This window comes from Panthera onca, chromosome B3 (genome assembly GCF_046562875.1).
Source record: "Panthera onca isolate mPanOnc1 chromosome B3, mPanOnc1 haplotype 2, whole genome shotgun sequence".
Classification (NCBI taxonomy): Eukaryota; Metazoa; Chordata; class Mammalia; order Carnivora; family Felidae; genus Panthera; species Panthera onca.
In genome coordinates this window covers 137,883,206-137,907,512 of record NC_138344.1, presented here as the reverse complement: position 1 = coordinate 137,907,512, position 24,307 = coordinate 137,883,206, and the positions used below count along the sequence as shown (strand labels likewise).

The 24,307-nt window shown below is 54.1% G+C and overlaps 1 protein-coding gene across 1 annotated transcript in view; it reads right to left on the bottom strand.

The window, feature by feature from the left end:
- Positions 1-2,747: 2,747 nt before the first annotated feature.
- Positions 2,748-24,307, bottom strand: part of CB3H14orf132 (chromosome B3 C14orf132 homolog) — a 57,180-nt gene continuing 35,620 nt past the window's right edge. The window contains exon 2 of the mRNA XM_060620691.3: positions 2,748-8,819. Coding sequence (XP_060476674.1) covers positions 8,595-8,819 — 225 coding nt within the window. The 3' untranslated portion in view covers positions 2,748-8,594. The remainder of the gene's footprint in view (positions 8,820-24,307) is intronic.

Genomic DNA, 24,307 nt, shown 5'->3' with positions numbered 1-24,307 from the left:
TGTGCTCACTCTCACTCTCTCTCTCTCTCTCTCTCTCAAAAATAAGTAAAAACATTAAAAAAATAAAATAAAAAGATCCTAGGAGAGAAGGTCGCATGGGGCGGCATGGAGTGTTAATCTACCCCTTACTTTCCTTGGCCACATGGTTCAGAGCAGCGATGGCCAAGAGTCACTTCGTGGGCATGTGACCTGTGCAGCCACCCAGGTCCCCACATTCTGAAGGGCCCTATGCTTGGTTTGATGCCCGTCTTGAAAATCTTCTTATTAAAAAAAATTTTTTTTAATGTTTATTTTTGAGAGAGAGAGAGAGAGATAGAGACAGAGCAGGAGTGGGGGAGGGGCAGAGAGAGAGAGAGGGGGAGACATAGGATCCGAAGCAGTCTCCAGGGCCTGAAGCCACAAACCACGAGATCATGACCTGAGCCAAAGTCAGGTGCTTAACCATCTGAGCCACCCGGGTGCCCCGCCATCTTGAAATTCTCAATAACGTTGGAAAACAAGAGCCCCACATTTTCATTTTACATTGGGTCCCCTGGACGAGGTGGCTGGACCTGAGAGTGGCTGGACCTGAGAGTGGATGATGCACCAGGAACCCCGAAGGTCCAGGGTCTTGCTGCCTGCAGAGGGACCCGAGGAGCTGGACCCGGTCCAAGGCTCTCAAGGCGGGCAGCAGGTGAGGTCTGCAGCCCAAGATTTCTTGGTCATAAAACATTTGACCCTTGACCCATGGATCTGTTGACTGGCTTGCCCCTCCCTGCACTTGTCCCCGAGGTAGACTGCTCCTACCTTTTAGGATGACCAGACTTTAAGTTGGGATCCAAGGCTTTGGGTCCCAGCTATTGCCTAAGCCATTGATCCAATTAGCTCCTTGCACTGTTCCTGCCTCAGTGAGGTCCCGGCCACCACGGTGGACCTCCTTTGGGGCCTGATACGGATCCTTCAGAAGGGACCCTGGTGCAGGACCCAACACTTGGCCCCTTATCATTTCAGCACATAACACCTGGCAGTGACATTATCTGGACCTCTCTCCCCCTCAAACCTGCTCCAGGGCAGAGGCTGCTCATTTGGCCCAGCACCCCTGCTCCTGGCACATGGCCTCCAGAGCAGCTGGTTCTCAACAAACGTCTAGGGGACATTTTACAGCCTTTAGAATATGGACTCTGAGCCCAGCCGGATTCCGGTCCCGGTCCTGCCACTCACCAGCTACATGGCCTTGGGCAAGGAACCTCTCCCTGCCTCAGTTTCCTCATCTGTAGACACATAAACAGCATAACAATAGTACCTAGATGTATGGTTGTTGTGGAGACGAAGCAAGTTAATATGTATGTAACGAGCTCAGAACTGCACAGAACACCTAGTAAGTGCCCTATGTGTGCTGTTATCAGTGAATGAATGAAACTAAGTGCATACCCACTGTCCCGTGTTGTGTTGAAATGTATTTGGGCTGGTCTTTCGGATATCATTCATTCATTCCCTGAATGCCTGCCGGGTGCTCGCCGTGAGCCAGGCACCGTGTGAGGTGCAGGGGATTCAAAAGGTGAGTGAGATCCACCGGCTCTGGGAGGGCTCACGGTGGGAGGGTTACCGATGGGCAAGCGAATGTAGCTTCTGGGATCTGTTACAGGGGTGAGGCTGGGGACACTGGGGAGGGGTGCGGGGAGGAGGGAGTCATCCTGCCTCAGGTGGGGCAGAAGGAGCCCCAGAGTGGAGGTGACACTGTCTGGGATCCTTCAGCTTAACGCCCAGGTTGGAGTCAGACACTTAGAAGTTCAAGTTTTTCCTTTTTCTTTTTTTTAATGATAATAGAAAATGACAAGAGTAACGGTGCTAACAGTCAAAAGCGCACGATCCCACAGCCACATTTTGTACATCCATCAATCACGGTTAGATATTTTTACGCAAAAGAACACACTGAAGGCCTCCGTTAAGAAATCGCCTTTTCACTGTAGTAAAAGTTAGTGACCTCGTCGCGAAACCCAGGGGGGTTGAGTAGCAAAGGATTACAAGAATAGTTAAAATACCTTTCTATTAAGTAAACTACTTACAGGTTGATTATGAAAACGTCAGTAAGACACAGAAACGTTTCCGGTTCTCTCTGCGTGAAGAGTTGGGACCCGGAGAGCGGCCAGTTGCAAGAATAAGGTCTCTGTAAAACTTTAAATAGTAGAAAGTGTTCCTACGCCTTCAACTGGGGGAAACGGGGTGGGGCACGTGGAAAAGGGTCAAAGGCAAGGTAAGACGTGGGTTTGCTCAAAGGCTGTTAGGCAGCCCCTCCGTATCCATCCATCCCTTCTAAGCTTCCCCCCCTCCCTCTCCCCTCCTCAGCAATGCTTCTCAGATGCATCAGTGAGCGGTCAGGTCCTTCAAGGTCCCAGAGACCAAAGTTACGGGGACAAGTTCAGCCCGACCCTACCATCCCACTTTGTAGGGTTTCCTCTATCCAAGCGGAGTCTCCCCGCGAAAACCCGGGACGGCGGGAACCGAGCGTCCATGGCGACACAGAAGACTTGCTTGACTGTGGATCACTGCCCTTGGCCGGGACTGTCTGAACTTGGGGCGGCAGCAGCCACGATCACTGCGGTTGCCCAGAGGAGCTCTGATTTATGCCATGACTCACAGACGGGGAAACGTGGAGCTTTGGAAAACACCCATAGTTTTGGATTCAGAGACAGTATGGCCTAGTGCTGGGTTTCCCCGCCTCAGCACTGTTCGTGTTTTGGGGTCAGATCATTAATTCTTTGTTACTGGGGGTGTGTGTGTGGGGGGGGGTTGTTCAGCAGCACCCCTGGTTCTAGCCACCTGAGGCCAGTAGAACACCACCCCCCACCAAGTTGTGATAAACAAAAATGTCTCCCGACATTTGTCTCCAGGCCAAAGGTCCCCTGGAGGACAGAATTTTCTGAGGTTGAGAACCACTGGCCTAATAATGTTCAGCAACTTTGCTACATAGATGCCCTGGGCTCAAGACCCCGCTCACCTGCCGACCAGCCTGACCCGGCAAACTCTCCCCAACTTCTCCGACACTCGGTTTGGGACAGACACTGGGGTCACTTGGTGGCTGCCTAGCCACATGGAGGGGGCTCGGGGAGGAATAAGGGCTCTGGATTTCCCTAAGTGCCACAACATACAAGTTCCCTGCAAATCTACCTTGTCGGGATTTGCTCCCGAGGCAGGAGGGGTCTCAGACCTCCCTCTGGGGAGGTGGGAAGTCAGCCTGCAAAAGGACCCGGAAGCAGAGAATGAACCTTATTATGCAGCGGAATGGACTGTTCTGGGCACGCACACGTCTGCACCTCGGCCTAAAGATGGGTGCAGGGTTCGTCCCAGGCACCGTGCGGCCCGTCCAGCCCTCCAAGGGCTTCCTCTGCCTTTGTTGCCCATCTTGATAGAACATGATGCCTTTCACAGTGACTCAGAACAAACATCACAGACTTACATCCCAAAATTTATGTAGCCGATGTTACATACCTTCGACCATTTGGTCACACTCCCAACAGCTCCCCTTTTCTCACTGGGGGAATCGCTCCTCTCTCCAGTCACTGTGGTTTGCACTATTTTGTCCCCTGTTGTACCCCTTCCCCGCCCCCCAAAAAAAGGGACAAGAAAATGCCCAAGGTCTAATCTCAGAAGGGACTTTCTGGGAGCATCTGTTTAATTCCGACCACCTAAATTTCTTGGAGAGGCTCCTTTTTCCGATCGGAGATTATGAACTCTGTCCCTCTGGGCTCGCAAGCACTCAGCTCAGCCAGCCTGTCCTGCGTCCCTGTCACTGAATGACTGAGGCCAGGGGCCGGTGGGGCAGGCCAACACAGAACATTCAGGCTCTGACTGCCCCCTCTGGCCCCCTGAGCACAGCTCCTTGGCTGTCCCGGGGTCACGGCAGTCCAGCCCACCTAGGACTTGCTCTGGCGATGGTCAAAGGGCACTCGCCAGGACATGGTGCAGGGGCCCGGTAACAGGTGACAGCATGATGCCTGTCCTGGGGCTGGAGCTCACGTCCAGGGCCACCCCTGCACTCCCCAGTGAATGCTCAGCACGCCGGGAGGCGGTGCCCTGGACCAGGCAGCTGGACACTTGCCAGGTCTCCATTCAGTAACCGTGTGGCGCCAGTTGCCCTTCCAAATATTACAGACCCTGATGGGAGGCTCTCTGATGCCTCGTGACCACTGTGAGCTTCTGAGACTGATGAACACGTGTGCACTCTCCTGCCCCTTTCCAACACCTACACTTGAAAGTCTGCTATCCGGGACCCACACAGCCCCAGCCTCAGAGCCCCCCGTCCTGGGATGGTCCCTTCCAGGGAGCTCCCCATAGAGTACGTGCATGCAAGGAGACACAGGGTTAACTACTCAGCCTGGAGAGCCAACAGGGTTGGATCTGAATCACAGCTCTCTAGATGTGGGTTCTCAGGCACATTAGCCTGGCCTCAGTTTTCTCAGCAGAAGAATGGGACAATGACTAATGTGTACTTCTCTGCACCTCACTTTTGCCCCCAATGTGTGATTTGAGAAGTGAATGAGATACAAACAGAGCACAGCACAAGGAAAAGGTGCACAAGAAGTGACAACAGTAAGGATAATAATTATTAATAGTACCACTACTAATGACGAAAGAAGGTCATGCTGAAGAAGCGTGACATTTGTCTGGAAGGAATCGGGGAGCAGGGCAGACGATGGTGGAGTCTTTCCAGTCTCCAGGGAGGGATTCCCACATATGCTAGTGGTCTGGCCACATCCAAGCTTTCCATTTAGAACAGGCTGGAAAACGGCCTACTGCCTCTCCAACCAAGTGGCCTGCCCTCCTAACTTTCTCCCTTGGATCCCGGGGACCTTAAGGGAGATATAACTGTCTCTCTCTGGGGGGGTGGTTAGGGGAGGTCAGGGGAGTATCGCTTGCCTCTTAACCTTGACCTCATGGGGAAGGGAGGGATGGCAGCGCGATCATCTTGCCCAGGCCCACACGGGAGGTGGGATGCCCTTGGGATGCACCTGCCTGAAGTGCCTTCTGGCCTCTCCTCCAAAGCTCTGGTGACGGTGGCTCAAGACCTCCTAAAGCAGGTGTTACTCTGTTCAGTGAAGTGTCCCACATACAAACAAACACAAGTGTGGGACACCTGTGGCTTGCAGGGGGGAGATGGGGAGACGTGGAAGGCCAAGCATGAAGAACATTCTAGCAAAGGCAGGACCTCTTCCCTGAAGAGCAGTTACTGAAGAGGCAAGCCCCTTCTTTCTCAGCACTGGCTCATCGAGTCAAGGTGGGCTCTGGGGCCAACGTCACCCAGGAGAAGCCAGAACGGGAGCTCTAGCCTGGGGTCAGCGACAGCAGCCTCTGTCCCTCCTCCCCGGGACAGCCCTGGGGCTCAACAGAATGACTGAGCCTGGGCTGGAGCCTCTCCCGCAACACAGACCGTCCCACCTCTCCTCGGCAATCCCGGCGGTCGGCACCTCACTCCTCGTGTGGGCCCTCTGTCGGACTCCAGGTCTTGGCCAGGGTCCTTCTGCATGGTCCCAAGAAAGCTGCTCTCTGGAAATTTCCACGGCCACATAAAAAGACGTGCGCTCAACTTTAGACAGGAGAGCAGGCAACAGGGACTACCATCCCTGAAGCTTGAGCAGAGAGCCGGCAATGGGCAGGGGACGAGCGTGCCCCGTTCTGAGGACGGTCAGACTTCTACCTGTGGAAGAGGCCAGAGCCAGCCCACGCCACGCGATGACATGGGACCCCGGGGAATGGCCTCTGTAGACCCAGAGCCTGGTTTAAATGCGCCCTGCAGGTGCCAGCAGCCGACGGCGGCATGGTGTGGCAGAAAAGAGGCTGGCTTTAAAGCCGGATGGTCCAGACTCAAATCCCAGCTTGTCACCTTCGTGCTGTGTGGCCTTGGGCAAACTCCTCTGAGCTTCTGGTTCCATATCTATGTACTGGAGCCATGAGGCCGTAAGGTAACCGTACGGATTGAATGTGTGCGCATGAGTCTAGCACGGCGCCTGGACACAATGCTCACCCAGTGCCTCCTGCCCGTTACCCCACATCTAAGACAGAACCCAGCTACGTAGGGCAGGAGGGACAGGACAGCACACTCTCTGGCTGGAAATCTGTCCTTCACCCTTCATTGGACATTCACATGCACATCTATCCTCGTTGTTGAAGTGATGGTGGAAAAAACACACGCACAAAGAAAAACACCACAGGCGACTGAGACAGAGTGACCCTGAGCAAATCACTGTCATCACAGAATGCAAAGTTTGGACAAGATGGGCCCTAACGCTCGTGGCCTTGTGTCTGTGGCCCTGATGCTGAACGGAGAGAAATTCTTGAAAGTTGAATTTAACCGGCGTTTACGCCAGAGGGGAAGAAAGCCTTCGTGGGGGGAGATTCCTGTGCCCAGAATTATCCAGAAAACACCCGGCCTGCCAGGGCTCTCCCGGATACCAGGTCTTTCTTAAGAGCTGGGGCCACACGCTCCCTTCCTTCCCCATCACGGGGCCCAGAACCCTCTCTCCCCTGCCCTCGCCACAGGCCCTTTGGGGAACAGGGAGAGGTCGCCTGCCTCTTTTCAGGGCTGCAGGCTCCCCCGAGGACGTGGGGTCAGAGGGTGAGGCATCAGGACGTCTGGGCTGGAGTGACCTCCTAGCATCGCCTTGGACCTCTGGCTCTGGACTTCCTCCTTGGGTTCTTATGAAGACACGGGTCTACAAGAAAGACCTTGCTCATGGGGCGGACATGGGGGCCTGAGACAGGGAGGGGTCTGCTGGAGAGGCAGTGGGGGTGATGGGCACGCGACAGCTCGCCACCCAGCCCGGCCCGGCCCTGTGGAGAGCACAACCCTGTCCGTGACCCCGGAATGAGCCCAGGCAGAAGGTCCCACATCCCTTCTCCTTCTTTGCAAAGGTCATTCCAGCTCTCCGCGCTCATGGCCTCCACTTGAGCCGAAGCATTTACGGACGCGTGCGTGGCTGCGGTGACAGATGTGGCTCGTAAGAGTTGGCAGCCGTCTGGAGGTCGGGCCGGTAATCGCGTTATCACAGCGGCTCAGCGCCAGCCTCCCAGACGAGTGAGTGGCTGCCTCTGGACAGCTGAGATGTCCTTTTGCCTGTTATCAGGAACATTCATTTCTCCTGAGACCACAGGGACACGTCTAGCCCGTTTGCAATGGTCCCCAAACGGTACTACGGCTTCTTACCCAGTCTTTCCAGTTTCTCAGCCATGGAGGACGGGGCGTATGCCATTCATTTTCTTTTGTGTGGCACAGGGAGACAGTCTCGCTTGGCCCGAGGGAGCCCGCAGGGGAGCCTCTCCCACTCTGGTCAGCACAGGGGTACTGCCTGGGAAAGGGAGAACCACGCAGGGGCCTCTCCTAAGGACAGAAGAGCGAGCCCTTCCCCACGCTGCCCCGTCCCCACGGCACGTCCCATCACGTGGGGGTTCCCTTGCTTGCCAGGCCCCCCTCAGCCACTGATCTGGAAGAACCCAAGGGGACTGACCCAGACGGAGTGCAGTCATGCCCTGCGACAGAACGCGGGAGCCACGCCGAGAGTAAACCGCGGGGGTCTGAGCACCCCTCCTGCCTGGCACACAGCTTCCAGAACCTCTGGGTGTTCTCCCCCAGGGCAGCTGAGAAGCAGGAATTTGCTTAAGAGACTGCTTTGTGGGGGGCTGAGAGAACCCTGAGCCCTGAGCCGAGTCAGGAAATGTCCCTCCTGCTCTGACCCCCCCAGGAATCTGCGCTGTGACCTCCGGGCGTGGTCACATCCATCAGAAGATCAGGTGTGTGTGAGCCTGCCATCTAAAATTCCGTGATTTCTCAGAGAGGAAAGCATCTTCGTGCGGGTGTCTGAAGACGCGACTACTCAGCAGATCTAAAGCTTAAAGGCGCTTCTTCTGGTTTTAAAAAAGAAGAGAAAGTCTGTCCAGCAGATACCGGCCCCCCACCCCCACCCCTCCGCCCCAGGAAATCCTACCCGTCCTTGGGTTTCCTGATGCATCTGGGTCTTGAAAGGGGACACATGACTGGTGACAGAGGTGCCCTCTCCAAGTCAAGTGGGAACGTTCTATGGCGCAGGTAACCACAGCCAATATTCCAAAGGGCCGAGTGGGAAACCAAGGCCGTTCCGGGAACGCTCCAGTTCTGAGGGCAGCTCCTTCCTGGCACTGGACACACCAGGTGTGAAAAGTTGGCATAAAAACAAGACACGTGTGGGATTACTTCCCGCCCGCCAGCGATCGACCATGTCCGTATTTCAAACCTGACTGGCTGTTCCTTTGGGTCTCACGTTCCTGGAATGCAGTTTCAAGAATTCCCCAATTTGCTCCTCCAAGGCTCTGCCCCGTCCCGCCCCCAGAGGGGGCTGGAAACTCACACTCCCATGTTTTCTGGATCAGCTGGACCACAGCATAGAACGTGGGCGATCGGGCCGCTTGGGGAAATTCCTGACGCACGGTGGCTGACCCTGGTGCCGCGCCCCTGGTCAGAACTCCCGGCTCCAGAACGTGGGCACAGCCCAAGGCCAACGGCGACAGCGCTCTGAGCAAAGCCTCGCCCTGCTGCGAGCGCCGCGCGGGGTGAGCCGGCCTGGGGCCCGCGGGCACCCCGAAGCTCAGAAGGTGAAGGCATACACCACCCCAACCACCACGATGTTCCCCAGTGTCGCTATGATGGCAATCCAGAGTAAGACCGCGTCGTTGGAGGACCGCGGAGGCTCCTCCGGCTGGCCCTGGCCGTTGGACGCCGCATGGACGTTGGTGGAGGAGTTAAAGAGAGAGTACTCCGTGCTGAAGTCCTCGTTGGGCGAGTCCATGAAGGCGCCTCCCATCATGGGCAGCTGCGGAGAGGGAGAGAGAGAGTTAGCCCGGGCCCACGGGGCTCTCCTTGCGTTCGCTATCATTGGCAGTGCCCATTTTCACCTATAAAAGTTAGTATTGACAGCCATGCCTGGAGGCAGACACCCTCATGCCCATTTCGCGGATGGAAGCGTCAAGGCGCACAGCAGTGGGGGGGCGAGGGGGGGGGGCAGCCCACCACGGCTGCTGGCCATCAGCGGGGCTCACACCAGCCCTCCAGAAACCACGCCCCATCTAAAGGTCACGCCCCATCTAAAGGCCACGCCCCTTCTAAAGGCCACGCCCCCCACACCAGCCTGGATTGTAAATCTTCCTTCCTCTTCTCATTGTGAAGTCATGATGCTCAGCACAGAACATTACGGAAACGGTCGAGAGGATAAAGAAAAAAATGAAGAGTCCGCCTCCCCACTTTAGGACAATCCCTGTCAATGCTGCGATATTTTTCTTTTGAATCTTTTTTCTGTGTGAGTGTGTACGTGTGTGTGAGAGGCAGACAGAACGTGTTTAAACGTGCGGTTTTACGCTCCTGTATAAAAGGTCCATTGAAGTACCATTTTAACCGTTGTATCCTATTCTACCACAAATACAAGCCATAATTTAACCATTCCCCTATGGTTGGCGATTTAGGAATTTCTTTTTTTTTCCTATTATAAAATTTGTTTTATGTTTATTTGTTTTTGAGACCGAGAGGGACAAAGCGCGAGCGGGGGAGGGGCAGAGAGAGGGAGACACAGAATCCGAAGCAGGCTCCAGGCTCTGAGCCATCAGCACAGAGCCCGATGCGGGGCTCGAACCCACGAACCGTGAGATCATGACCTGAGCCAAAGTGGGACACTCAACTGACTGAGCCACCCAGGTGCCCCTTTTCCCCCCTATTATGAATAATGCACTGAGAAACATCCAGTATGTACATCTGGGGATACAAACATGCTTGTTCGTGCATTTTCATTTATTGGGGGTGGCCTCCCAGCTATGGAACTTCTGAGTCAATGTGGACGGATACTTCAGAGCTTCTGGTGCACAGGGACACATTCCCCAGAAGAGCGATTCTTCTTCCCAAAGCCTCGCACATGGGGACACCAGCATGTGAGCACCCCAGAGATCGGAGTAAAGGCTCCAGGCTGCGGGGGGGGAGGTGCCGACCCTCCACACAGCCACGGAGAGACCCCTCCCTGCTTCAGCCCAGGAAACCGAGGTCCAGGCCTTCCAGATCACTCCAAGGGCTGATGTGCCTTAGGTTCCAGGGTTGGCTCAGGCAACTATTAGGCCCATAGTGTTTGTTTGTTTTGGATGGCACCCGAGTGAATGAGCATTGGAGCCTTCCTTCAATACACATTTCATTTAATCACTCAGCTAACCTGTTGGAGGTATCCCTATATCCCCCTTTCACAGGTGGGTAAGCAGAGGTCAAGACTGCAGTGCTATTTCATGGTGGAGTCAGCGCTGAGAGCCAGTCTGGCTATGGAGCCCGGTGCTTCCTGCCCTGCACGCAGCTGCCCCGACTCCGGGGTCTGACTCCACGTTAGGGCTTGGAGACGTAAAGGTCACTGACCCCCGGAAGACTCGGGCCACAGGGGAGCAAATTGGGGGCCATTTCACTTGGCCGCTCACCTGACAAATACATATGAGGGGTGTATTAATTAGGTGCCCCAGTTCCTGACTCTGGATACAGTGGTGAGCAAGACAGAAGAGGCCCCTGCTTTCATGGGCCCACACTCCAGCCGGGGGATGACCCCGGAGGAAGATGGAGAGGGAAGACGAAAGGCAGAACATCTGCTTGGAATACGCCATCAGGATCCCCATGGGGAGGCCACCTTCAGGCAGCTCTGTGCTCGGCCCACCCGGATCCCAGAAGCTTCTATGGGCTCAGAGGAGCTCGGTGTTACATCCGTAACACAGCTCTGTCCTTTATTGGGGTGGGGACCCTCCAGCCGTCAGCCTGGGGATGTAGTAACAGGAGGGGGACTGGGGATCTCAGGACAGGCCAGGGGCCGAGCCTCGGGGGCCAGTGGTTACAGGGGCGTGTTCACGGTGCAGCCCAGAGCTGCATTTACATACGTGTGCGTGTGTTATGGTTTAGCAGGATGTTAAATTAACATACTGAGTTAAATTAACACATTTAGTATATGTTAATGACTATAATGATGAACGCAAAAGAAATCACAGTTGACATACATTCTATGAAAAATACAACTAAGCGTTTCAGTAAGAGAGCTGTGACCTCCCTTGCACCCAAGCAGGTGACAGAGGGGATGGGCTGCAGCCGGCTCAGGCAGAGGCAGCTTAAGGGGGGCTGAGGGGCTGGTGAAGCAGGGCAGCCCTGGGTCCAGGGCCTTCCCATTAAATCCATTCCTGCTTTAGAGCTCAGCCACCGGTCCTCTCCACTGGAGCCCTCCTTCCCACGTGCCCCCAAGACCCCGTCCTGTCCTCGCGGCCACCCGTCCCAAGACCCAGTGGCCTGGAAGCTCCGGGAGGCCAGACCAGATCTGCTTACTCTCATCACGGAGTCTCTGGAGCCTTGCACGGGCCTGGCACACGGTGGTGCCTAATAAATGCCTTTTCACGGACTGACGAATGACAGCCTCTCTCAACTGGGACAAACAGATGTCACTGCCAGGACAATGGCGTGTCTGGCGTCTCCCCCTTCCACCTGCCACCTGCCAGGTATGGAGGGCGGTGGGGTCCTGCTGCCCTCCCTGGGGCGGCTGGCGCCCCAGCCACCCCAGGGGGCCCACCTTCTCTAGTGTCTTCCTCTGACCGCCCACAGCAGAAGCAGGGCTGAGGTGAGGCCACGGACACTCTCTGCTGGTGGCCTCTTAGACAGCGAGGCTGCGGCCAGGGCGGGAAGCTGCACTTTCTGCCTCCCAATGCGCCTCCCCTGGGCCTGCTCTACCCCATAGTTAACCCACATCCCAGCGTCCCCACTGGCCACCTGTCCGTCCCTCTCCCCCACCCAGGGCCCTTCTGGGTTTCCGGGCAGACCCCACCACCAACCGCTCTCCCATCCTGCTGCGGCCTCGGGGGAGGCCTGTGCCCCCCTCGCCTCTCTCAGGGAGCACCAGCTCAATGGGTATTTTCATCAAATCCCTGGAGAAAAGGGGGAAGGTGGTGGGAGCTCCTGTGGGGGGAAGAGAGAGCAGCCCCAGGGGGACCGGCCCTGCCCGCCATCGCCACCCCGCCCGGCGGCCGCTGCCGTCCGCTGGCTCTCGGCCCAGCGCCCCTCCACCCTGCACCCCTTCCTGCGCGCTGGCCCCCTGCACGCATTTACTGTGCCTGTGTCAGCTTCCCACGGCGGCCTTAACGAGTTACCACACGCTCAGTAGCTCGCAGGCCTGGAGGTCGGACGTCTGGGACACGGGTCTCACTGGCCTCGCTCAACGTGTCACCTGTGCTCCTGCTGCACCCAGCTCCCACGTCGGCCCGTGGCCCCTTCCTCTGTCTCCCAAGCCTGCAGCGTGGGGTCCTTCCAAACTCTCTCTGACCCTCTGGCTTCCCTCGTGTGAGGACCCCAGCGATCACACTGGGCTCAGCCGGATAAGCCAGGATCGTCTCTGATCGCAGGGCCCTTGACCTTAAACACACCTGCAGAGTCTCTTTGCCCTGTAAGGGGACGCACCCAGAGGCTCACCTAACTGCAGCTCGGGCTCCCACTACCAGGGAACTCTTCTTGAAGGCAGGCATACGACCTATTCATCTCAAGCTCCCTCAGCCCCCTTCTTAACACAGACAAGGTGACGAGTACGACCAAATGGAATTAGTGAACTGAAGTCAGCAGAAGCCTCCCCCTCCCCCCCCCCCCGCCCCGGCCCCAGGCTGTGCATCATAAACCTGGTCCCAGAGACCCCAGCGGCGGGACAGTGCCTTCTCCACGGGGTGAGCCCCCTCCCGGCCCTGCACCTGCCGTGACAGTCAGCTCAGCACGGCCGGCGTCCGACGGATGCTGCTACCTCAGAGTGTGGGGCCAAGGGTGGGTTCTGGGGCTCGAAAGACTCAGGGGTGAATCCTGCTTCATCAGGTGTAACAGAGCTGGGGGGGAGGGGTAGTCCCTTAACCCACTTGCCTGTAAGTAACGAAGATAATTCCTTATCTTCAGTGGAGGCAGCAGGATTCTTGCAAGGAGGGAATAAAATCAAATACGATAAAACGTGGTGCACGATAGTCACTCAGTAAATCCTCATGCCTCTCCTTTTATCGTTCTTGCAGAAATTCGGAACCAGGAGCATTACACGCATCTCTTCTCCAGCTGCTGAAGCTGAAGGGAGGGGATGGGGAGCCTGGCATCGCCAGTCGTGTGCATTTACGCGATCAATTAATCCGACTCTAATCTGCAGGTGCAGCAGGCAGCCCCCCTGCTCCCCAACTTATGTTTAGGCCGAGAGGCGTTCCAGGTTCGGCCAGCAACGTCATTTACTCCCTCTGTCTCGGGTGTTTGGTTCTTCTTCTGATGTTGTTTTCCTTTGTAAAACAGATTCTCCGTTCTAAGTGCCGGGACAGACACGAAAACAAGTCTCAATGGCAAAATCTCGTGAAGAGAAAACAAACAGACAAACAGAAAGGTCAGCCTCTACTGCATCATTTGGAAGTTGGGAAGAGACATCCGGGAGGACTCATGGTCAGAGTGAGGGGTGGAGGCTGGAGTCACCCCAGAAGCAGGTGGTCAGAGAAGCATCTGGAAGGTCCCCTGGAGATGCTGCCCCCACACCCCCGGGGGCAACGGGGCCCTTCTCACACCAGTGGGCAGGCGTAGTCCCTGGCCCCCTGGGAACGGAACCCTTGGGTGAGGTTTCGAAACGATCATTATTAGATATTTCACCTGTTGCAATTCGACGTGGGTGTTAAGGCTCCTAAGTTCAAACCCTGCAGAAGAGAGAGGCCCACGGAGGCAGAACAAGAACCTGTGTGTCATGTTGCTGAGTCACAATCCCAATCAGGATGACACAGGGCAGGGCAGGGGCTGGAGGAGCAGGGGGCTCGTTTCCCCATCAGAGGAGATGGTCACGTCCGGGTCAGAAAAAAAAAAAAATCTGTTGGCTCGTGGAGGAGGGGACACCAAGACAGGTCCATGTTCAAGGTCAGAGTTCTCAATAAAGGCCGTGCTTCTTGATTGTAACTTCCAGGAAGGCAGGGACCCTCCCTATTTCCCACAGTATCCCCAGTGCCTGGGACAGAGCAGGTGCTCAAAAAATATTTGGTGAACGAACGAATTCCAGAACCATCAGCCAAGACTTCTGAGGGCAGGCTGAGAGTCAGCCTAGAGCCAACATCTCCTGGTTGGGTGTTCCAGGCCCATTTCTTAACCTGTTCGAGGCTCTAGATTCTCACCAAAACACAGGGAGAACACCAAACTGCCCCGTTAAAGGGGGCTGCGAACAGGTGCCATATGCTTTCTGCGGGGGGAAAGACAGGTCACAGGAGAAACTCAGATACCCTCCTTGAAATTAAAAACATGCCTACAGAATACTCTGTATTATGCATGGACCCACACATACGAAGTCAAGGTAGGAACATGAATTGCGAACATACGAGTCAGACTCACCATGGCTGTTGCCTCAGAGAAAAGGGTTGGGGGCAAAGGAGATAGGTTTTGTCTGTCATACTTTATTACAAGAAAAGATGAGCAAACGTACTGAAATATTAAATAGCTTCTTCTGGTCACTGAGCATATGGGTGTCTGTTACTTTTTGGTATTTTTATTTATTTTTTAAAGTTTATTTTATTTATTTTGAGAGAGAGAGAGAGAGAGAGGGAAAGAGCGTGCGTGAGCAGGGGAGGGGCAGAGAGAGTGAGGGAGAGAGAGAATCCCAAGCAGGCTGTCAGCGCAGACTAGGGGCTCAGACTCACGAACTGTGAGATCATGACCTGAGCTGAAACCAAGAGTCGGATGCTCAACTGACTGAGCCACTCAGGCGTCCCACTTTTTGGTATTTTTAAACTTCTAACATTAAGAGCAATGCTTTGAACACTGGAGTAGGCCACAGACGAGGTGGTTATGATCACCACCGCGGACCCAGCGGCTGAGGCCAGGGTCTGAGGCTCTCTGAGCCTCCAGGGTCCCGTCCCTCAGCATTGGAGTCACTATGTGGCACGTGGGAGCCTGGCATGGTGTGGAGGGGTTCCAAGAGGGTGTGGCTGTTGTGGACCTTGGCCGCATAGCAGAGCTGCTCCAAGGAGGGGGTTGGCCCCCAGGTCCCCATCTGTTCCTGCTGAGAAGAGGGAGGTTAGATAAATCTCCCACAAGCTGGGCCTCTCCAGAAGGAAGGAACAGAAAATGCTTTCAAAAGGAAATCTTCAAAGCCTGGTAACCAGAGGTGGTCCTGGCAGATGCTTCCTGAATAATGCCCGGGCTTCAGAGGAGGGGACAAGAGAGACAAAGAGCGTTTGATGCGGGAGGCTCCGTGCAGCGGGCTTGCGGGCCACATGCTGGTTCCACCCGACCCTCCTCCCTTAAAAGGCCATCCTCGGGGCCCCTGGGGCATCCCTGCCCAGACACAAGTAGGATCTGATGCTCCCGGGCTGTGGATTTCAAAGTTAAATTCATACGGGGGTAAGAAGGGTAAAAAACGTTCGTATTGTCCCCGTCCCCAGGGAGTGGTGGCACTCTGGTGCTGCTCACGGCCGGGACACCTGGGTGCTGGTCCTGCTGGGGCCCTGTTGCCCTCTCTGAGCCTCACTTACCAGGGAGAGGCTCGGGTGAGTGTTCGCCAAGGCCAAGCCCAGAGCTCAGGAGCCCTCACCAGACACGGAGAAAGCCAGGGTCAGGTGTCAATGGCCCTCACGTGACAGCCGTGTGGCAAGGGCTGGCAGACAGGCCCTTAGAGAACATCCTCACCCAGTTAAATCTGAATTTCAGACGAACAGCAACAAAACCAGTTTCTAGCGTGAAAAACATCGCATGGGACATACAGCAAAATATCGTACTGAAGAATTAATCTGACGTTCAGGTTTAACTGGGCCTCTTGCATTTTTATTTGCTATATCTGGGCAACTCTGTGTGTGGCCACGCAGACAGCTGCCATTTCTGAGTTTGTGTAAGGGGCCACGCCCTCAGTTTCGTCTCCCCAGAGCTCGCCATCTGCAGCCCGGGCTCTCTGGGTGACCTAGTTCACTGGAAAATTCCAGGGATGCCTCTGGCCAGCCTGCAAACGTTATAAAGGTAATTTCTCTCACTACTAACTTCAGGAATGTCTCTGTGGTCCAGGTCCCAGGGCTGGCTACACTGGGGGTGCCATCCATCCATTCGCTACCCATCCGACAAACACCGAAGGCCTACTCTGAGCCTGCAGGTGTTAGACAGACACTAGGGACGCCTGTGACCTCTGGCCTTGGAGAGCTTCCTTGAAAGGAATACAGACAGGGGCGCCTGGGTGGCCCAGTGGGTTGAGGTCATGATCTCCTGGTCCGTGAGTTCAAGCCCCGCGTCGGGCTCTGTGCTGGAAATGCAGAGCTGTGTGACACACAGGGCAATAAAGTTGACAGAAACAGTGACCCTCACTTGGAGAGTTAGGAAAGAAGGCCTCCGGGAGCCAACGAGTACCCCAGGGGAAGAGGGTGGGGAAGGGATCCCCTAATTCTGTGTAGGAACCTGCACACATTCTGGGCTCGCTCGGTGTTGTGCAGGCACGTGAGGGCCCCACAGAAGTGTAAAGAAGGCTTTGACAATGGAACTGAGACGGAACGCTCTGTCCAAGTCCAGATGCGCCCCTGAGAGGCGGCTCTGCAGCCCTGAGTCCAGCAGCATCGGCAGCGGCTTTCCGGTCAGGCCGATGCTGGGACCACCGCCTGCGGAAGGCGGGGCAAGAACCTTCTGAAAAAAGAAACCTCCACGTGGTCCTACGGATTGACACATTCTACCAAACGTGTAAGGAAGAATCATACCAATCCTACATAACCGCTTCCAAAAAACAGAAGAGGGAAAGGCACTTTCCAACTCTTTTTATGGAACGCTTCCCAAATCAGGTTAATGATGCCAGCCCCACCCTGCTACCAACATCAAAGATATGGCAAGAAAGGAAAACTGAAGGGCAATATCCCAATGGAGCATAGACAAAAAGCAGACAACAGGCATTAGCAACCCGATTCCAGGAACACATAAAAAGAGGATGTATTTTCTGTTGTCTGGGTCGACATTTCAAAAATCAGTTAATGTAATTCATACCCTGACGGAAGTAAAAACAAAACAAAACAACACATAATCATACCAATAATTGCAGAAAAGTCATCTGACAAAATGAAACACCCATTCATGGTAAAAATTCTTCGCGAACTCAAAATAGAAAGGAACTCCCTATATCTGACAAAGACCATCTACAAGAGCAAAAAACCACCACCACCACCAGCACCAACAAAAAACAACTGACAGCTAACATCATACTTAAAATATTTAAAAAATCGGTGCATCGGGGTGGCTCAGTGGGTTATGCATCTGACGTCGGTTGAGAGCATGATCTTGAGGTTTGTGAGTTCAAGCCCCGTGTCGGGCTCTGTGCTGACAGCTCGGAGCCTGGAGCCTGCTTTGGATTCTGTGTCTCCCTCTCTCTCTGCCCTTCCCCTGCTCATGCTCTGTCTCTCTCTCTGTCTCTCAAAAATAAACAAACATTAAAAAAATTTAAATATTAAAAGAATCAATTGTATGTCTATAGTCAAGCAATGAACAATTAGAGTTTTTTAAAAAGTTCCATCTAAAGAGCACCAAAAAATTAAAGCACTACATATAAATCTAACAAAACGTGAACATGATCTGAATGCTAAAACAGCAAAATACTGATGAAATAAATCAAAGCATAGCTAAACAAACAGAGAGAATAGTATGGTCATGAACTGGAAGATTCAATATTGTTAAGATGTGAATTCTCCCCCAACTGATATAGAGATACAATGCAATACCCGTCAGAATTCTAGCAGGCGTGTTTGTAGATACAGACAAGCTGATGCCAACATATGTATTCCAAGGCAAAGGACCAAATATAGCCAAAAAAAAGAGAACAGAGTTGATGAATTCACAGTAGTACTTTATTTCAAGACTTACTATAAAAGCTACAGTTCTCAAAAAAGAGTAGCACTGGCAAAAAAAAAAAAAAAAATACATAGATCAAGAAAGTAGAACACAGGGTCCAGAGAGATAGATTCACATAAATATGATTCATTCAGTTTTTAAAAAATCACAGAGAAATTCAATGAAGAAAGGGCAGTCTTTTCAACAAATGATACTAGAACACTTGGATACCAGTAGGCAAAAAATAAAAATATAAAATGTCCCTGGAACATGATCTCTTATATAAAAATTAGCCGGGGTGCCTGGGTGGCTCGGTTGGTTAAGCGTCTGACGTCGGCTCGGGTCATGATCTCACGGTTTGTGGGTTCGAGCCCCACGTCGGGCTCTGAGCTGAGAGCTCAGAGCTTGGAGCCTGCTTGGGATTTTGTGTCTCCCTCTCTCTCTCCCCCTTCCCTGCTCATGTGCTGTCTCTTTCTGTCTCTCAAAAATAAATGTTTAAAATTTTTTAATGAAAAAAATTACCAAAAATCCCCATCCTTATACCTTATATAAAAATTACCTCAAAGTGGATCATAGACTTAAATGTAAACATAAAAGTATAACAGTCTGAGCCTTGCAGTCCTCTCCGTGCCCTGGGTGACACCAGAGGTCCCGATGCACAGGCTGGAGCTGAGACCCACGTGCAGAGCCAGGCTGGTGAGGCTGGGCCCCAACCGAGGTTGGCCTCTGAAGCCCGAGCTCTTGTCACAGCCCCCAGATTTTCCTGCGTGTGTGGCAAAGGCAGATAGGGAAACTGAGGTACCTGGCCCACTGCAGAAGTCACTGTGACATCTCCACAGGCTGGCTGAGGGCTTAGGACCCGAGGACGTACTAAGTACCGTGACCGTTCTGTCTCCTTGTGGCCACTCACACCCTTCCCTCGCCCAGAAGCTGGTCCTAGACCTACACTTAACCAAAACTCTCCCCGACTTTCCAGGGCCAGCTACTATTCCTGGAGCCTTCCCTCGAGGTTTCAACTTCCTCTGGTTCTCAGAGCATTTTACCTGCGCCTCTCCTACCATCTCCCCGATGCCAGAGCACCACACACAGCATCCATAAGATACGGTATACACACACACACACACAACACACACACACACACACACACACACACACACACACACTGCATGCTGCCTTGGGTTCCTAAGTGCCTTGGAGAGTTTCTTTCTCTGCACCCCATGCAGCGTCCAGGCTTTTCATACAGAGTTCCTTCATACATTTTAACAGGAAGGAAGAAAGAAAGGAAGGATGGAAGGAAAGGGGGGAAGGGAGAGAGGAAGGTAGGGAGGGAAAGAAGGGAGGGAGGGAGGGAAAGAAGGGAGGGAGGGATGAAGGAGGGAGGGAGGAAGAGAGGGAGGGAAGGCCGGGAGGGAGGGAGGGAGGGAGGAAGGGAGGAAGGGAGGAAGGCAGGAAGGCAGGAAGGAAGGAAGGAAGGAAATTCTGATCCAAGGGCTGGCACCCAAATCCTATTGCTTTGGTTAGCACATAACATGGGTAAGAAGAACATTTCTGATCAAGGAAAAGGACAGTCATGTGAAAGTCTTTAGAGTGGGGGCCACTGCCCATCCCTTGCCCCCTGGGGCTGGTCTCCCACTGGATGTCTGGGGCTCTCACTCCCACAGATGGAGTGGTGCCCTCCGCCAGGGCTGGGGCAACAGGCACCCCCAGGCCCCACCAGGCGACAGGACTTGGGCCAGCTGGCCAAAGGCCAGGGGTCCCCACTGGGCAACGAGGGGAGCGTTAACGACTCAAGCAGAGTGATTCAGCAGGTCACTGGGGTTTATGCCGCCGGGTCCAGGGGAAGGTTCAAGGAAACAGGGGTTTGTTCAGGCCACCTCAGAGTATGAGGAAGTCCCTTTATGATGCAGGCATGAAGACCACATGGCCACTGGGTGGGGAAGAAGCAAACCACCTCACAAAACAGAGCGCGCACACCCAACAGATGTGCAAATGTGTGTTCACCACGACACTTGTACACACGTCTGTAGAGCATAATTTGGAATAGCCTCAATTTGGAAACAGCCCAGCTGCCCATCAACACTAGAACAGATACGTAAATCGCCACGTATTCACACAGCGGAATTCTACACTAGGAGAATCGTGAGCCACAATTATGCGCCACGGCATGGAGAAACCTCACAAACACAACGATGACCCAAAAAGCTCACGCAAACAAGCACCTATCAGGGGATTGCCTTCACTTCAGTGGTCCTCGAACTGGGAGTAATTCTGCACCCCCCCGCCCCCTCCGGGGACTTTCGGCGATGTCCGGAGACATTTTTGATGGTCACAACTGAGGGGAAGGACGTGCTATCGGCAGCTAGGGGGCGGAGGCCGGGGATCCTGCCACACGTCCTATAGCACACAGGACAGCCCGTGACAACACGGAATCCTCCGGTCCCAATCCCAAGAGTGTGCCGACTGAGAAATCCTGAGTTTTATCAAGGTCAAAACCGGGCAAAACTAGTATCTCGTGTCAGATTCAGCCTAGTTGCTGTGGGAGGGGTGAAGCCTGGGAAAAGAGCACGCGGAGTTTTGGGGTGGGGGCTGGCTATATTCTGACCGGAGACAGAAACACATCAAGCTGGGCGCTGTCCCGTGCGTCTGTCCTACTTCCAAAGCTGTCCTTTAAGAAGACAGAGGAACAGCCGGGCTTGCACAGGAGTCCTGACTTTGATTCAGATGACTCCTGAGACGGACTTTCTGCTCGGACTGTCCATACCTCTCGGGACATTGCTTCCCCGTCTCTGCGCATCAAGCAAGGCTCAGAGCGAGCTCGCGCGTCTGCGGACGAAGCGTCCCGACGTGGCCATCGTTAACCCACACTTGTCCTAGCTGGCTGCCGAGACCCCGCGGGCCCCAAGAATGGAGACGTAAAGGTGGGGCGTCCTGAGGGCAGAGGCCACAGCACATCATCAGTTTGGATCCTCAGGTCGGCCAGTGGCACGGCTCGGTGGCTTTCATGAATGCCTTCAGCGAAAACGGACGCAGAACCTCCCTCCAGAAAGAGGTAAGGACTTTGGGCCCAGGGTCCGTGTCTCTGCTGGCGAAGGACAGGAACGGGAAGGAGCGTGTGAGCATGCAAGCTTGTAAATATGTGGGTGTGAGAGGCAGGGGCAGAGAGAGCATACGCAGGAGAGAATTCGCGAGCACAGGTGAATGAAACTCTGCCATCCACACACCAGGTCGAACTCGGAACCTGGGTCTGCTGGTGACACGCCTCAAGTGTCTCCTCCTCTCCGAGACCTTGCATTTCTGCAAATAGGGTCTGTGTTTTATCTGCCAAAGGCTTTCCCACAGAGCAAGATAGGAGAGGCTCAGACAGTGCAGAGAGCAGAGTGAGGATGTGACAGGTGACCCGCTCGAGGGAGAAGGTGGGCAGCATCCATTACCAGCGACCCAGGGAAAGGGCAGTGTCATGGGACACTGATGGGGAAATCAGTTATTTTAAGAGTAAGTGACCAGGTGAAGACGGGAGGGTTCTGGGCCCCTAGAGTTAAACACCGAAGGCAATGGACCATCCTCTAAGGACAACCAGAATGCCCTCCAGAGTGGGGGGAACCTTCTCTCATCAAAGAGCCTATGCTCCCTGGGCTCCTGGCCCACCTCCAGCTACTGGTGGCCTTTCGACCAATCCTCCTGGCTCAGTACAGAAGGCAACTCCCATTCCGAGAGCAGGGCTCTTGGGCGTGGAGTCTTAAGTGGAAGCAGGACGCCATCTTGCTGTGAGTTTCCTCCCTGGGACCTGGAATGTGCTGGAAGAAACGGTAACGAGCACAGGTTTGAAGACTTCTCCTTGACGAGAGGTTTGTGCTAAGGACCCCATATAAACTTCCAGGTTGTAAAAACAAAGGTCAGCGTGCCACAGCCTGGGAAGAAGGACCCCCAAATAAAGGGAGCCATTCCCTCTAAAATGGTAACAATTATGTCCTCTAAAAAGTAAGAGAGGCAGCATTTCATGGCATCTAGCTCAACATCCTCAGTGCCCTTCGCCTCCGTCTCATGCCTAATTCATGAAGGCCGTGGTCATTCAGTCTCTGAGCCCTGGCCTCTGAGGACAGTGGAGGAGGCTGAAACCTTCAAAAGCCACCCACGTGTCCGGGCTAGTTGCCCTGGCCCCATGTTGGCCATCACGTGTCCCTCTCATGTCACCTTGCTTCTATTTTTTTAAGTTTATTTATTTATTTTTGAGAAAGAGAGAGAGTGAGCAGGGGAGGAGCAGAGACAGAGGAAGAGAGAGGATCCCAAGCAGACTTCGTGCTGTCGGCACGGAGCCCGATGCAGAGCTCGAACCCACAAACCGTGAGATCGTGACCTGAGCTGAAATCAAGAGCTGGACGCTTAACCAACTGAGCCAACCAGCTGCCCATGTCACCTGGCTTCCTGCCCATCTCATACCTGCCCCGGTTAGAGAGAATGCCTCTCAAGGAGGTGGTATTTCCCCATCTTACAGATGATAAAACCGAGGCTTCAATGGATGAAACCTTCCCAAAATTCCAAAGCCTGAATTCAAATTGCCTGACTCTTATGGGGTTCGTAGCAATATTCCAGAATAATTATTATGGAAATCAACAGTCTGGGTATTATAGGGTTCCTGGCAACATTCCAGGGTGATCATTACAGAAATGAACAGTCTGTGTATTATGGGGTTCGTAGCAATGTTCTAGGATGCTTGTTACAGAAATCAACAGTCTGAGTATTAGGGGATTCGTAGGAATATTACAGGATGATTCTTATAGAAATGAACGGGCTCTACCATGTCCCAGTGCTCAGCGCCTGGAACATATAAGGTGTAAAGGTGATGAGGTGCCAGGGGACAGAAACTTTCTACAGAAGCCTGATGTTGAGGCATCGCTGAGGAACGTGCCTGGGTCCTGCCCCCCGCCCCCCACCAGCTGGGGTTCCCGACAATATCCACACGCTTGTTCTCCTGGAAGCAGAAACGAAGACTCAAACACACCCCGCTCTGGTCTCATTCGGAAACGGGAAATCCTTTTCTCCTCCCCATGGGGGCATCAGCAAGCGGCTTTGCCTCCTTCTACAGACGCGGAAGTTACAGAGCAGACGCAACGCCCCCCAGTCTGTAGGGAGTGTCCCGACCCCCGGCCCCAGGCTTCAGGCCTCCAGCCTACCATCACTCAAAGGAGCATCCGCCCAGACCCCAAGCCCGGAGAGCCCTCCCACGAAGTCACCCAGCCCCAAGCCACTTTGGATGGTGTCCCACAGAGAACTGGCCTCCAGCTTGGCTATGTCGTTGAAAGAGTGCAAGGCAGAAGGCAGTTCTGTCCTCCCGTCAAACTTACAACACACAGCCAGCGGCCCGCCCGTCTGCCTCTTTCTGTATGTAGGCTGGAGGTCAAACAATATCGTTGCCTGATGTCAACCCTTGCCACTCGTGTTGGCTGATGTTGACAGCATTACGTTGTATCTCCTTTAGCATCCTGGGACGGCAATGGGTCAGACCCCATCCCCCATCCCCCACATGGACCACACTGCCCTCCCTGCTCCTCCTGGACAGGATATGCCAGGTGCTTACATGCTGGAGAGTTTGTTTGTTTTTAATTTTTTAAAATGTTTATTTATTATTGAGAGACAGAGAGAGAGCATGACATGGGAGGGACAGAGAGAGGAGACACAGAATCTGAAGGGGGCTCCAGGCTCCAAGCTGTCAGCACAGAGCCCGACGCGGGGCTCGAACTCACAAACCACGAGATCACGACCTGGGCCGAAGTCGGACGCTTCACCGACTGAGCCACCCAGGCGCCCCTGTAGAGTTCTTAACGAAAACCAAAGTGTATGACATAATAATAAAAGCGAATATTTATGGAACGCCTGCCCCACACCAGATACGGGCTGGGCCCTTTATGGGCATGATCACATTTTATCATGAACAGCCTCATGAGGTGGGTACCATCACCACACCTATTGACAGGGCAGGAAACTGAGGCACACAGTGAAAGGAGGGTGGTGAGGCATCACCACACAATCCTCTCTGTAACCCCGGTGAGTGGACACCCCCATGTGCCAGCATGGCCCGGACAGGGAGAGACACCTCTTCTCTCGTTGGGCATCTAAGCTGGCCAGGAAGGCAGAGGACACATCAGTGACGTTTGCAAAAGTGACAGGGCACAATGACATCAGGCCGGTGCTGAACACACGCCGAGAGCTCTTAAAGCAACGTGTGTTTATTTCGGTGCCTCCCTCAGTAGCACTGAGCCACGGCGACACCGATCTCATTTAGCACCCCGGGACAGCAATAGGTCGGACCCCGTCCCTCCACCGCACAGACCACACTGCCCCCCCGCCTCCTCCTGGACCGGATATGCCAGGTGTTTTCACGTGGCCACCTCGAATCTCAGGCCGTTGCCTGTACCCTCCACTGCCTGTGGGTCCTCCCTCTGTGCTCGCGTCCTGTCCCGAGCCTCTCCTGAGCCGGCC